General features: G+C 26.0%; 1 protein-coding gene across 3 annotated transcripts in view; it reads right to left on the bottom strand.

Annotated features, from left to right (window-relative positions):
* Positions 1 to 14208, bottom strand: part of LOC107443032 (thioredoxin reductase 1, cytoplasmic) — a 28585-nt gene extending 14377 nt beyond the window's left edge. Inside the window, exons 1-10 of one of the 3 annotated variants that reach the window (XM_071177348.2) lie at positions 13646 to 14097; positions 12077 to 12137; positions 10059 to 10151; positions 6540 to 6763; positions 5283 to 5355; positions 5127 to 5195; positions 4956 to 5006; positions 3516 to 3658; positions 2259 to 2374; positions 1431 to 1656 (exon numbers count right to left, since the gene is read on the bottom strand). In XM_071177348.2, coding sequence (XP_071033449.2) covers positions 1431 to 1656; positions 2259 to 2374; positions 3516 to 3658; positions 4956 to 5006; positions 5127 to 5195; positions 5283 to 5355; positions 6540 to 6763; positions 10059 to 10146 — 990 coding nt within the window. In that variant the 5' untranslated portion in view covers positions 10147 to 10151; positions 12077 to 12137; positions 13646 to 14097. Of the gene's footprint in view, positions 1 to 1430; positions 1657 to 2258; positions 2375 to 3515; positions 3659 to 4955; positions 5007 to 5126; positions 5196 to 5282; positions 5356 to 6539; positions 6764 to 10058; positions 10152 to 12076; positions 12138 to 13645 lie in introns of all 3 variants that reach the window. The other 2 variants (XM_043045657.3, XM_087157123.1) reach the window with 2 other exon arrangements.
* Positions 14209 to 14586: the final 378 nt, after the last annotated feature.

Here is a 14586-nt window from a genome sequence, read left to right as displayed (position 1 = left end):
TGGCAGACTAAGCTTTGGACATGAAATTTTGTTCAGATAATGAAACAGATCCTTATCCTTATAGTCAACAAAATTACAGCTTCAATCAAATTACAGTCTTGTTAAGGATTTAACTAGGGAGCAAATTTAGGAAAATATTTTAACAATATAATAAAAATATTTCAACTAAAATAAATGGTTGCTTTATATACCATTTTAATATGATGCATTGTTTTCACTACAGCGCAAGAATCTCGCATATTTTTTTCTTTTCTCGCATTAAAAAATGATTAACGCGAGAAGTTCTCGCACTCTATTAATGAATTTCAAAATGAGCTAATCTCGCGAATTTTGGAAAAAATTTCGTCTTCTGCTATTTTAAATGAAATCCGTTTCACTTTTCTTCCTTGATCCTTCCTTATTTTCAACATCGGTCCTTGTTATCAAGCTTTCCTATTTATCAGTATTGTTTAGAACCAGTGCGAACAGCTGAACACAATGCACCCCCGAAACGCTTTCAGAACACATTTCTCTTCAACCACGTGTTAACCGTAGGTAAGGTTTCTGCATGTAAGACGTTTAAATTTTTTGAGCTTGAATGTAAGATGGACAAATACCTTGTTAAGGCAACATTTTCTAGTCCGTAACGGACAAATGAAAATGAAACAAATGTGGGTCAAAACAAAACAAATACGGATATTCAATGGATACGGATCAAATACTAGCATGAAGTAAGAACATGAAAATAACTTAAAATAAGCACTTTTTAAGCACTCAAAAATTATTTTTAAGCACTTATCGCTGATAGAGAAAAAAAAAGTTGACAATGTTTAGTTGGTCCTCGCAATCAGAAAAATTCAAGAGATTTTTTGATTTTATTACAGAGGTCAGAAAATAAAGTCTGAAATAGAGAATCTCTTGCAAAATGCAGCAGGGTTGCACATGAGATTCAAAAATCTTTACCACTGAATCCAGCTCAGTATACGCAAGTGCGGACCCGTAAGTATTTCATCAAACATGTAAAACAAATGATGTTTTCATACACTACAGACCAGTGGTAAGCCGAAGTAGATTGGGATTGAATTAATTATGAAAACGCTAAATAGAACAATGTCTTTTTGCATAATTTGTTGCAAAAATCAAGATGGTAAAAAAAAATATCAAATTTCGAAAAAGGAAAAATTTAGCATTTTTTAAAAACACCAATGGAAAAAAGCATCCTTTAGGGCTTTTAAAAAGTGAAAATAGAAAATAAGCACCTTTAAGCACTTTTTAAAAACGGTACGCACTCTAAATTACCATTTAATCATAATTTATTAAATCAATTTATTAATCCATTAAATCAATAACAAAAAGAATAAATGTATCAGAACAATTGTATAACAAACTTAATAATTTCAAATACTGTTGAAGCTTAAAAGCAATTTTAAAATCGAAATGTATGTATATACCTTTGTAGGAACACAAGGTCTAAGAAATTTTATGCCTTCCCCTTGCATGTAGTTGCCAATTCTTTCAGCCATGTCTTGATCAAAGCCTCGAAGCAAGATAGAACGGACCATAACAGTGACATCTAACCCAATGCCTGCTATAAATCCAGCACATTCCAACGCAACATATGAAGCTCCAATAACTAAAGTTTTTCCAGGACTTTTCTCCAAAGAGAAAAGATCATCACTAACAAAGAAATAAAATAATAGCAATAAACATTTCATATAAGTATGTTAATATCATAATGAGCATAATAGCTAATAGACAAACAAAAATGGAAAGGAAAAAAAATTCTATAATTTGGCGTACTAACTAGAACACTATTGCAACAGTGTATTTTTAGATATTAAAATATTCAAAATAATTTGAAGAAATGTATTGACAAACAAATTAAAGGTTTAAAAATTAAATTAGACAAAAGAAAAGTGCCACATAATCAAGATTGCCTAGTTTTCTGTCATAAATTTTATTTTCTAAAATGTTTGCATTTTTTATTTTTATTTTAAGCATGGAAAAATTTCTATTCAACATATAAGTATATTTTCATATTAAAAATTATATAGGTTGGCTTCATTGTGATGAAGTTAAAATTTAATACACAATATAATGAGAAAATCTCTTTTTTTTTAAACAATGTGCATTCAAGCAAATGTAAAACATGCAATTAAAAGTTTGCCAAGAATGTCTACATTAATTTTGAATTGACTTTTGAATACAATAAGGAAATTACTTGAATAAGCTAAACTGACACTATTATAATTATAAATGATCAAATCACAAATATATACCTTGTGATGCCATATTCCTTGGCACCTTCAATGTCTGGATACCTTGGTCTCTCTCCAGTGGCAATAATAAAATTCTTGGAAGACATATGAGTCTCCTTTCCTTTCTTGTCAATAGCCTAACAACAAAAAAAAGAATAAATTTTTTTCAAAAAATAATAATCAACAGATAATGACTAATAATTTAAATAAAATACAAGTGCCTATGAGACATTAAAAAAAAAAAAACTTGTTAAAACAAAAAATAACGTATCATTTCCAACGAGCATGCATTATAGATAATGTAATACAGTAGGGAACCGATTATCCAGAATGATCGGGACCATCACTATTCCGGATAACTGATTTTTCCGGTTTTCTGAATCGCTACAAAATGCCTTTTTTTAATTGTTAAATCCAACTGAAAAAAAAATTTTGGAAATAATCTTAAAAAGAAGAAAAAACGATGAAGTAATACACTAAAGATTATTTTCAAAATGATGCTAAGGTAAACATCTTTCCAAAAAGAAAGAAAAATCCTAAAATCTTATGAGGAAAAAAAATTTTTTCTTAAAAATGGCAGGAAAATTTATCGAATTTCGTTCCGGTTTTTTGGTTTTCCGATTTCTGGATAACGGGTTCTGTACTGTATAATCAATAATGCATGCATATTATTAATAATGCAATATTGCACTGCATAGTTTTTCTTTTGCATATTTAATATGAGGATATAGTTTGAATTAAAATTGCTTGCTTTGGATCATTTAGAAAACTCCAGAGCCTTAGTATGTTAGAAAGTGAGTGAAAATTTGTTACAATTTCAGCTAAACAAATAGTATCTATGAAAAAAAATTAAAACAAGAAGTTTTCAAGCAAAGTTATGTATGCATTGATTACTTAAACAAGTAAGGTTAAAAATAAGGATTGCCATTTATGCAATATTTCTGCAGACTTTTTCAATTTTAAAAACAAAACAGATATATCCCATCTCTTTGTTTTATTATGTTTTTCTAACATGTTACCCTTTCCCTGTTGCTTAAAGAAGTTTATCCGTGTTTGTAACTTTTATTATGCACCTCTTTGTTTTCCTTTTTATTCTGCATTTCAATACTGAGGATGATTCTTAGTTATTGAACCATAACTGTAGATGTTTGTTTTTACAACTAGTGTTCATGCATATTGTAGCTTTACTTTCATATACAACACAAAACCCTCACTTTTTCTTTTTTGGAAGTCATATGTGTCATTATTTTGTATGTGACACGGATAAAGTTTATTTACCTTAATTTTGTGATCCTCAACAAAGACTCCTGAGGCATTCAAGTACTTTACTTGTTCAGTTCTTAATTGCACTTTATAATTCCAGTTAAGGGATCCAATGTGATTCTGCACATTTTCTCGCATAGTTGCCCAAACATGTTCCACTGAAAGACACATTATAATCATCACATTTAAGAGTTTCCAATACAATTTTAGAAGAGACGATTGTAATTCACACAAAAAAAAGATCCAACATAAATTACGAAAATAAAAATGGGAAAAAAAAAGCATTTATATTATTTTACAGTCACCAGTTTAAATCATATAATTAAATTGTTGATTGACTTTACTTGTTCGCGAAGTTAAAAACAATTTTTTTTAATAAACAAATCATTGCAAGAATATACAAGGCAAAAATATTATGTGAACAAATTCACACAAAGAGCAGTAAAGAAATATAAATTAGGATGACACGCACATTTTTTAAGCAGCAGGAAGAAAAAAAAAAAGGCAACAGTAACAAAGAGCTAGAAAACTGTGGAAAAACTTTTGATGCCAATTGACATAAATGCCTATAAAGAATTACTTTTTTTTTAATTATTGAACAGGGTGCGCAACCAAATTATTCAATAAAAAATAAGCACCTCTTAAGCACTCAAAAAATATATTTAAGCACTTCAAAAAACTATCATAATTAGGCAGGATTGGATAGTTTTTGACAATTGACGGTTTTATCTTGTTTTAACTGTCATGTCAAAAAAAAAAAAAAAAACCTTTTGGCATTGTTTGTGACAATAGTAAAAAATCATGCAATTTTGAATAATGTAAAATACACTACGGACTATATTCATACACTACGGACTGAAAATATGCCAAAATAGATCGGGGTTGAATTGATTGTCAAAACGTTGAATAGAACAATGCATCTTTTTGCATAATTCATAGCGAAAATCAACATGGTTAAGGAAAAATCTCATTTTGAAAAAGGGAAAATTAAGCACTTTTTAAAAACACCCAATGAAAAAAGCACTCTTAAGGGCTTTTAAAAAACGAAAATCAAAAATAAGTACCTTTTAAAAATGCTATGCACTCTGTTGAAGGAATGTATTTTTGAACATTGATAAAATAGTTAAGTAATTTTCCAAATATTAACACATTAAGGAGAGAAGAAAAAAACTAAATCAGTATAAATATTTTTAGTATAAACGGAACTAAAATTAGACACCAGAAATTTCTTTCAAGATTTTGACAATTTTTTTTCAAAAACTTCTGGACATTTGAAACACTAAGATTTTATCCTGATTTTCGGTTATTTTGAATAAAATTCTCTGATATATCCTTTATTTTTCTAGATTGATAAAACTCTTTCCTGCAGGCACACTGATCTAATTATTTTCTGTAAAATCTTGTATTAATATAAGTAATGATTTTAAATTAAACACATTGTCTAACAGTTTATACCTTTATCACCATAATTCCATCCAAAATGCTTTGCATCCTTAAGAGATTGGCCTGAAAAATATAAAAGCTAGTGTTGCAATGAAAATTAATAATACCAAGTACAAGATTGTATTTAAAAAAATGATTTAAAAAAGTTTATTTAATGTATAAAAACATTAAAGTCATCCTCACCTAACAAAGCAGCTTGATGCATTAATTTTTTTGGAATGCATCCCACATTAACACAGGTTCCTCCAAGACCTGTAACAAAAAGAATCAATATAACACATTAACGAAAAACCAAAATATAATTTTGATTAAAAAAAAAATAACTGAAGCTTTACCCACCCCAAGTTGTTCCAATTGGTGTTGGCTTAACAAAGTCTAAAACAGCAACTTTTTTACCTAATTTGGCAGCTTCCTAAAAAACAAACAATTTTTAATTTAAAATAACATATGTTAAATACATTTAAAACAATATGTTAAACATTATAAATTTTAGAACACTATTCAAAAATTATCTTCATCAAATTCAGATTAAATTATACTCAATATACATATATAATTGCCTGTTGTTATGCAGCCAAATTTTTTTCTTCCGAGAGAATCTGATTTGAAGATACTTCGAGCATCTCAGAAATTATTGAACATTGCAAAATCTAAAGTCGGTCATGATCATTGCTTAAAAATTTCAATAAGCATTTTCACCTCTGCTTTGCCGCTAAAGTTCGCTTTTTTGAAACCAATTAAACTTATTTATTAGTAAGAGGCTACTCTTATTATTATTTGTTATATTTCGTTAATTAATTTTAAAGTTATATTAAAAATTATTTGTCCAGTTCCTTTACAACAACCTGCCTATTGAAGTAAAATAATTTGTTTTCTAATTTAATATCTTTCTAAATATTTAATTCTTTTAATTTAATATTTATGAATAACAAAAAAATTCAAATGATTTCAAATTTCGAAATTTAACATTTTTTTCTGGCAGAAAATATGAAGCAAGTTTCTTTTACTTTAACACAGCTATATGCCCATAGTTACAAAATAAAACATTAGTATAAGCTTTGCCTGAAGCAAAAATAAAATTCATTGGAATAAAAAAATAAACAAGAAAGAAAGGGGTTAGTTTGTTGTTCCATTATTTAAAGATACAGGAGTTAGTTGTTATTCTAAATGAATTTCAAAATTAAACATAACTACCAAAACAAATTAGATAAATGTAAAGAATTGAATCATCAGAAAATTATGATTAAATAAAGCATATTTGATGATTTGATTAAATAATATATGATCAAATAATATCATTTAGCATTTTTTTTTCTTGGTTATCTTTCTGATTATATATCTTTAATCTTTAATATAATAAGTTTTTTTTAGGAGGTTTACTATCACTCAGAAGGTGAACTTGGATAATTTTTTTGAAATATTTTTCTTATGATAAATATTTAACAATTATTTCTTTAAATCAGATAATCTAAAAGTTTTAAATTTGATGCAACAATAAATGAGGAAGATAATATATTTAATAAGTAGCAAGTCCTAAACAATCAATTATAATTAAAATCAAAAGTGATCATTGAAATAAAGTAGAATAAGGTATACTTTAGATGCAGCTAGTCCTCCGGATCCTCCCCCGATTACAATTAAGTCGTAATCATATTTCTCGTCAGTGATGTCCTTGGCTAAACACTGCTCGAGTTTTCCGCTGCTGTGAGCTGCCATAGTATCATCACATCCCCCTATGTGCTCTCGCTTTATAAATACTTGAGGAACAGAACTCCGGCCTGTTCTCAAGGCCATAGCTTGCTGCATTTGGGATCCATGCTCTGCAAATAAAATAAATATAATGCACAGTTCAAATATGAAAGTAGCCAAAACAAATAAAAATCTTTTAAAATAAAATTTATATCCAATTTGAAAAAAAAAAAAAATAAATGCTGTTGGAGTAATCTAAAGAATTCTAAACAAAAAAAATTTATGCTTATTTCAAACTAATTGAAATAATTATAGAAAAGCTTAGCAGAATAGAAAAATAAACACTGTCACATTTTGAAACATTTGTTTCAATATTTTTTCCCCCTTTATATCTTTAAAATGGGGTGCATTGAGGTTCAATGTAAATTCAAAACATTCTCTTTCTTTTGCCATATCTTTATGGGGTCAGAGACCAATGCAAGTGAAAAATTTTTTTTAAAAAAGCCTTATCTTTAAATAAGATGGTTTCAATGGGAAATGATGCTTTGAGAGTTACATTTGGATATTTTGATACATTTAAATGCTTTCATTGAATTTATTACAATAGTACTTAGCATGTTCTTCAATTAAGAAATAACTTCCGTTTAATTAGCATAATAAAATAAGATAGAATTTTTATTTCTTTCAAACGATGAACTGTAAAACTAAAGTAATAAAAAAAAAATTTAAATTTTAAAATTTTTTTTTAACTAAATTAAACCTTTTTTTTTTTAAAAAAAAAAAAATAGCACTTGCAGCATTATGCCCAGCATTATAAATTAAAACATTTTTAAAAGTCATAAAAACCCCAAGTAAATACTTAAAAAAATTTTTAAAAACTGGAATATGCATACATATAGATGAAAAAAAAAATTTTTTTTTTAATTCAATGGATGTTTTAGATCTTAAGATAAAAAAATGTGAATAATTACACAATTTTAAGTGGCAACACCAGAAGTGAAAGGGAAAACTGCATTATAGCTTTTTGTAAAATAGTATAATTTACAAAACTCAAAGTATAAAAAAATCATAATTAGCACTATACTAACAATAAACTTTTTAGGAATATATTATAACTAATGAAAATAATATCTATAATTAACAACCTATTACATCAATGTTACAACAGGGTAATCTAAAGAATTCCATTGCTATTTGATTTTTTGGTGAAAAAGCAAAAATAAAAGTATAATGAAAAAGCTGCTATATAATGAATTTTATATAAAGGAAGAAGTCTTTATGAAATAAAGTAGCCACCAAGAAATGAATTATTGATTTTTCTCTTTTCTTTCATGCTCTTGTCACCTAGGGTAACAACCTTGTTATAAAAGAGAGACAAAATCAATAATATCCTATAAACCTACATAAAATGGATGGATTAAACAAACAAAATTAATTAAGTCTACCAAAGTCTATTGGTTCAATTGATTTTTTTTTTTAATTGAAGGTTGAAAAAAAATTATAACAAATTTGTTTGAGAAAAAATTCTATAACAATTTTATGTAATAATAAACATGGTAGTTATTTTCTTAGCAGGTTTATTATGCTATGCAAGAAGTTCCAAAACTTTATGCCACAGCACCATGAAAGGCTGTGAAATTAAATCCCTTTTATCAATACTTTGCAAAATTTTTATTATTTTTAAAAATAGAAACACCCATTTCAAAACCTATGGGTGTTCCCAATATTAAACAGATTTTACATATGGATTAATTGTATTTTTATAAGTTGCTATTAATAAGAATAAGTACTGTTTGAAAAATAATTGTCAAAGGCAAAATGTGATGGATTGCGTCAAACCAAATCCTAAAGTTTGATTCATTGTGCCGTAAAGCATAGCAGATTCACTAGTCATACTAACATATCTCACACACACCTGTCCAAGAGTTTAATGGAGGTAAATTTATTTTCTTTGTAAAGGCTCACAAACTTTTTCCTTCTAATTACAATTATAATAATTTAATGGTTTTTAAGTATATTTGGCATATTTAAAGGAAGAAATTGCTAATGGTTTTGATTTCCATTAAAAGGAACCCATTCCTTCCAGAGCACTGGGAGAAAGCGGGAAAAACCCAAAGAAAATGGTGATAAACTAAATTGACTAATAAAATTGTCCTATAAAATAGCATAATTATAATTAATAAATGAAATTTAAAAAAAAAAAGAATTAATAAATAAAATTTAATAGTATATAATTTTTTTCTTCCAAAAATATTTATTTTCACATTGTTAATTTTAGTTTTTATACAGAATTTTAAAATCTATATAGCCTATAGTAATAATAATTCATTTTAAATATTGATTTATGCTATCCCTATAAACTAAATGATATAAAACAAATTGACAAGTTTTTCTCCTTACAGGGAAAATTTTTGTAATTAAAAAATTTATTAGCATTTTTCTTTTCTCTCTTAAACCAAACCAAAAGTTTTCACACTTCTAACTGAATTTTCAATAGAAACTCATTTGCACTATGGGATATATTCTGTCCCCTTGGAAAAATCATACTTCTTAACATATGAAGATAAACAAATTAAACTTTTCGAACATAAAATTTTAGGTTAAAATGAAAGTGAAAACAAAAAATTATAAATAATAAGAAATAACTATTTTTTTAAGAAAATAGATTGTAAAATTATATATTTTTCGAAGCTGACAAGAAACATTTGTGAATAAATTTTCTATTCAGCATTATTAAAATAAAAATACAAAAATGATATGTATCAATCTTAAATCAATTCAACACGAATGAAGATTAACAACAGTTTAAAAAATATTATTTCAGATGTGATTGCTGGAAGAAGAAACTTTTTGAAACTCATGGTTAGATATTTTCATAAAGATAAGTTTTTTTTCACAATGTAATTAACAAAAAAAGAACTTTCTTGTACATAGATTATTTCTTTTCAATTAAATGAAAAATATTAAATAATAGATAATGATTCTTTATTATAATGATTCTCAGATAATGATTTCTGATTACACAAAAGTAACAGTTACAAACTTTAGAAGAATTCAAAAATATAGAGCTTTGTCAGAAATAGAGTTCAAAGCCAACAAATCTGCGTAAAAAAACAATTTATGTCTTACAGGAACAAAAATTCTGGAAGAAAAAAAAAAGGCTTGCAACTAGGGAAGGAATAATTTTCATGTTAATGGCAGTTTATTAATTACTAAACTTACTATAGAATAACAGAAATCTGAGAAAATTTTGCTGAAATTTAAATTTTTGATTCACCGAAACCCATGTGTCAACAATCTTGAAATTCCCAAAATTCTGCTAATTAGTAAAATAATAATAATAATAATCACCTGCAAAAATTTAAAAAAAAAAATTCTTTTTTACAGTTGTGCTCACTTATGTTAAACGTTGATAAGTCAACTTACTTAAAATATTTAAAGTCAAACTGCATACTATTGCAAGAATTTTTTTTCTTGTGAACTTTATCATTTCTAGTATCATAAGAATCCTCATTTACACTATAAAATCAAAAAAGCCAATGTTTAAAACATTAAAAAAAATTATTCAATTAAGTTAATATTTAATTTTTTCAAACTTTTCCTGACATAATTTACTGGTTAGCTAAGAACTTCGTTAATCAAAGGATAAACGTTGTAAAAAAATGATAATTGTTAATACATTTTAAATGACAAATTGTACTTTTATTTCAAAAAGTAAATGAAGTTGTTTTTTAATAGAAATTTATTTTTTATAATAATAAATGTCAAAAAATATTTATCCTTTTGTTATAAAATTAATTTGCTGTGAAAACTAAAGTAATCTTGAAATAATTATTCAAAACTTGTTGTAATGAAGAAATATAATATTTTAACAACTTAAAAATTATTGATTTGGAAAAAAAAGGTAATTTTCAAAAAAATAATATTTACATACTTTCACCTTTTGCTGAAATATACAATATAATAATATAAAATGAATAACAATACAACATATAATGACTAGTATGTATGGCAATTTTCGATGCATATTTACAAGAGGACTATAAAGTTTTACAGTAAATTGCATTATTTGGTACCTTAATGTATTATAGAAGTAAATTTAATGTCTCAAACAATTATACATTTATAGATAAAAAAAAATTTAAAAAAAAAACAGCTTGAAAACCACAATATTTAGATGAGCTTCATTAATATAATATTTTATTTATTACAGAGACCCGCAGCAGAAAAATTTTGAATGCTTTAGTTTCTCTGTGAAATAATAAAGCTTAAGCTTCTCAACAATTATACCACACATTTATGAGAGCTTTTGAGTGTCAGATTTTAATTTGAAATCTTCCTTCTTGAAAGAAACATTAAAAAAAATATAGTATTAGCTTACACAGAATATAAATTTAATTTAATACAGAGTTGAATTATTAGTTAATCCTTAAAAAATTGAATTTAGCAATTGCTGTTAAATCATGTAATGTATTTTAATGAGGAGAATAATCTTTCTAGAGCAACTTGACTAACGAACAATGCATCAAGAGTCTCGAATGCAGGATATAATGAAATTGCTGGAGCCCTAGAGATTGAGAAAATTTAGAACTCCAGCTCCAAGAAAAACTAAACTCTGAAAAACCAGCATAGTTATTATGTATTAAAAGTTTTAAATGTAAGATGTTATGAGACAATTTTTGAGAGTGCTGCATCACATGACCAGTTGTTAAACTAATTATGATCCTCTTCAAAGGAAAACTATACTTACTAAAATATTAGATCTGTTCTCCTAATAAGAATGACATATTTCTTTTTTGGCTGTATTAATTACGTCTAATACAAAACATGAAAGTACAAACTTTTTGTAAAACAGTTCATCACATAAAAAAACAAAAAAACTTCGGATGTTCCTAAAAAAACTTATTGAAAAAGTTTCATATAGTATTATTAGTGAAATAAATTTCAAGGAAAAAGTTCACAAGCAAAAAGTAATGTAAAATGAACTATAACTTTTAATAACATTGTTGCAATGCCTCTTTATTTAAAGTGTAGAATACTATAAAGCTTTTGCAATCTTTTTTTGTTTTTGCAAAACTAAATTATCATTATGCAACTCAAACTGAACCAGAACAAGTAAGAATTATGCGATTAAAATACAATAAAACTCAAAAATATAAATTACATACAATTTTACTTATGTTATAAAAAATAAAAGATTGATTTTTAGCGTCTATTGAAAAAGAAAATTGACCTTATCAACAGTAAAAAACTGTTTAAAAAAAGGATTTTAATTAATTTATAAAAAAATCAAAATATAATGTTAATTTTCATTTTCATAATTTTATAGACCAGTTAAAATTTATAAAAACAAACAAATTGTACATAAAAAGAAGTTTTTTATGTATAATAATGTTAACCACAAAAATATTTGTTTCTTTTAAAAAATAGTTCAAATGAATTACCTAAAGTGTCCAACTCCAAGGCAAAGTATTTAACTCCTAAAGAATTGAACAATTGCTTAATCTGTAATGTAAATAAAATATAATATAGCAGCAAAAACACAAGTGGAACAGAACACTAGTAAAAAACATATCATTTGAGTTGAGTAAAAGTTAATACATTGTTTTAGATACCAAATAAAAACTATAACAAAAAACATAAAATAACTTCAAGTGTTTAAAAATCATTAGTTGCTTTAATGAGATGCTGCAGAAGTAGAATACCACCCTTCCAAGTATAATTTATTTGAAAGCCAAATTTAAACTATTGAGATTATAAACTAGAAAACCTATTCCTTAACTAAGAATCCAGATAATCAATTAAAAATGTGATTATTCAACTCAAGGTAACCAATATTCATAAAAAAAATAATTAACAATTTTGATACAATATAAAGGAAAAAATTACAATAGATAAAAAGCAAAATGTTTAAACAATAGAATAGTTCTGGCTTTCTTTTTTTTTTATTTGACGGCTGTATTCAGACTTTAAATGAGACAAAACTTAGTCCAAGAGGATTCTTTTGTGGCCAATCCCCCCTTGTTTTTAAAAATAATTAAGAGCATGCTAAAATGCAATCTCTTTGCACTTTTTTTTTCTTCATAATAAGTCAACTAACCAAAAATGATTAACTGATCTTGAAAGCTTTTTTTCTAATTTAAATTGAAAATTAAAAGAAAATAAACATTTAGATGACAATTTAAAAAAAAGAAAAAAAGAAAGAAGATATTTATTTAAAAAATAGTTTCTAAATCACCTATAAAATTAATATCTTCCCCCCTCCCAGAAAAGTAACTTATAAAATTTTAACCAGTTGAGAATAATCCCAACAAAGTAAATATTTGTATTAGTAATCAGAATTAAATCTATAAATATTACCAGTATGTCATTATTATTTATGCAATGAATAATTTTTTTTTCAAAATGGAATATGAATAAAAAGAATGTTTTTAAGGGTTGGAAGCTTATTTTTATAAAAAGGGACCATTTATTTGGATGAAAGTAAAAGCAGGCTAGGCTGACCTTACAATACACTAGGGAAAAATACTGACTAATGCATTATTTGAAGTATACCAATTTATGTATTCAGTAATAATTTCCAAGATAGTAATGTACAACCAAAATAAAAACTTTATTTAAAGAAATTCCTCTATAATTCATTAACATCAGAGCTATTGAAAATGCACCAAATAGTTAATGTAAGGAATAGTTAATGTTAAGAAATTTCATAACTACCTCACTGGTTTTATGTGAAAAAGTAGGCTCATATCATTAAAGTTTGAATTTAAATGTATAGGGAGCTTGACAATTTATAGTGTAGCAAATAAATAACTTCTACATAAAGTTTTCACTGCGTAGAACTTATCTAAATTTTAAGTAGGACACAAGTTTTAATTGCCCAAAAATTATTTTTAGAGTAATTATAAGAGCATGAAAATGAAGACAAAACAAACACATAATAACATTGAAATATAGATAAAAAGCAGTTTATTATAGTAATTGAAATTATGAAGACATATAAATAACAATACCTTTTGACAGTACTGGCAATAAGTTTTACTAAACATCATAACATCGTTATTGTTTATGTAGTTATCAATGTCCGGCAATAATTGTTTTGGATCATTAATAGGAGCCATTTTTCAATAATTTATTTCGAAATAACATAGGATTGTAAAACGAAACGAAGCTTTACTTTCAAATGAGATTGCTCCTCTTATTTCAATTAAGAGGTTAACTTAACAGAAAAGATTTCACCATTGAAAGTAGGCGCACTCCACGATATTACGTAAACATGTATTTCTGAATGAGTACAGTTAAAGTGACGTAACGGTAAAAATAACATGCATTCAAGAAAGTAGAACCAAGGTTAAGCCATTCGTAAATTGTTGAAAAACTCTATTTATTTACAAAAGAACGGATTCAACTCAAAAGTTGAAAAGATTTGATGTACTCAGTAATTCGATGTAAAATCCAAAACCACAAAGAAAAAATCAACTACTATCTGCTTTTATATCATCCTGACCCGGAAGTACGTCTGTCTAACATAGATTTAAAACGTCATGATTTACCTTCATGAACGACAGGTAAAAGCAGAATTTCTCACACAGAAAATACATAAAAAATGAAATAATTAAAATAAGTTATGGAAGAAAAAGAAAATATTATTTTCTGATGTAACATATTCAAGTGAATTTACCTCATTTAAACAATATAATGAAATCCAGATCAAATCAATATTTTTCTTAATTATTCCCCAGTTTCAGTGGAACTTTTTTTTTCACCATTCAATCATTATTTATTAAGGGGATAAAAATCAAATAACGTAGAAATTTATGTTCGCAAATGGAATTTATTAATATACTGCCAATTTGGCTAAAATAATATTCTTTCCAACAAAAATTTTTCCTAAAATATCAAAATCATAAATTCAAAATTATTTGTTTGTTTTGTTCATTTACGTCGCACTAAA

Source organism: Parasteatoda tepidariorum, chromosome 2, assembly GCF_982258835.1.
Source record: "Parasteatoda tepidariorum strain Cologne lab strain chromosome 2, Ptep-v5.0, whole genome shotgun sequence".
Taxonomy (NCBI): Eukaryota; Metazoa; Arthropoda; class Arachnida; order Araneae; family Theridiidae; genus Parasteatoda; species Parasteatoda tepidariorum.
Note: the sequence above shows the minus strand (reverse complement) of the source record. Positions and strands in the feature narration are given on the sequence as shown.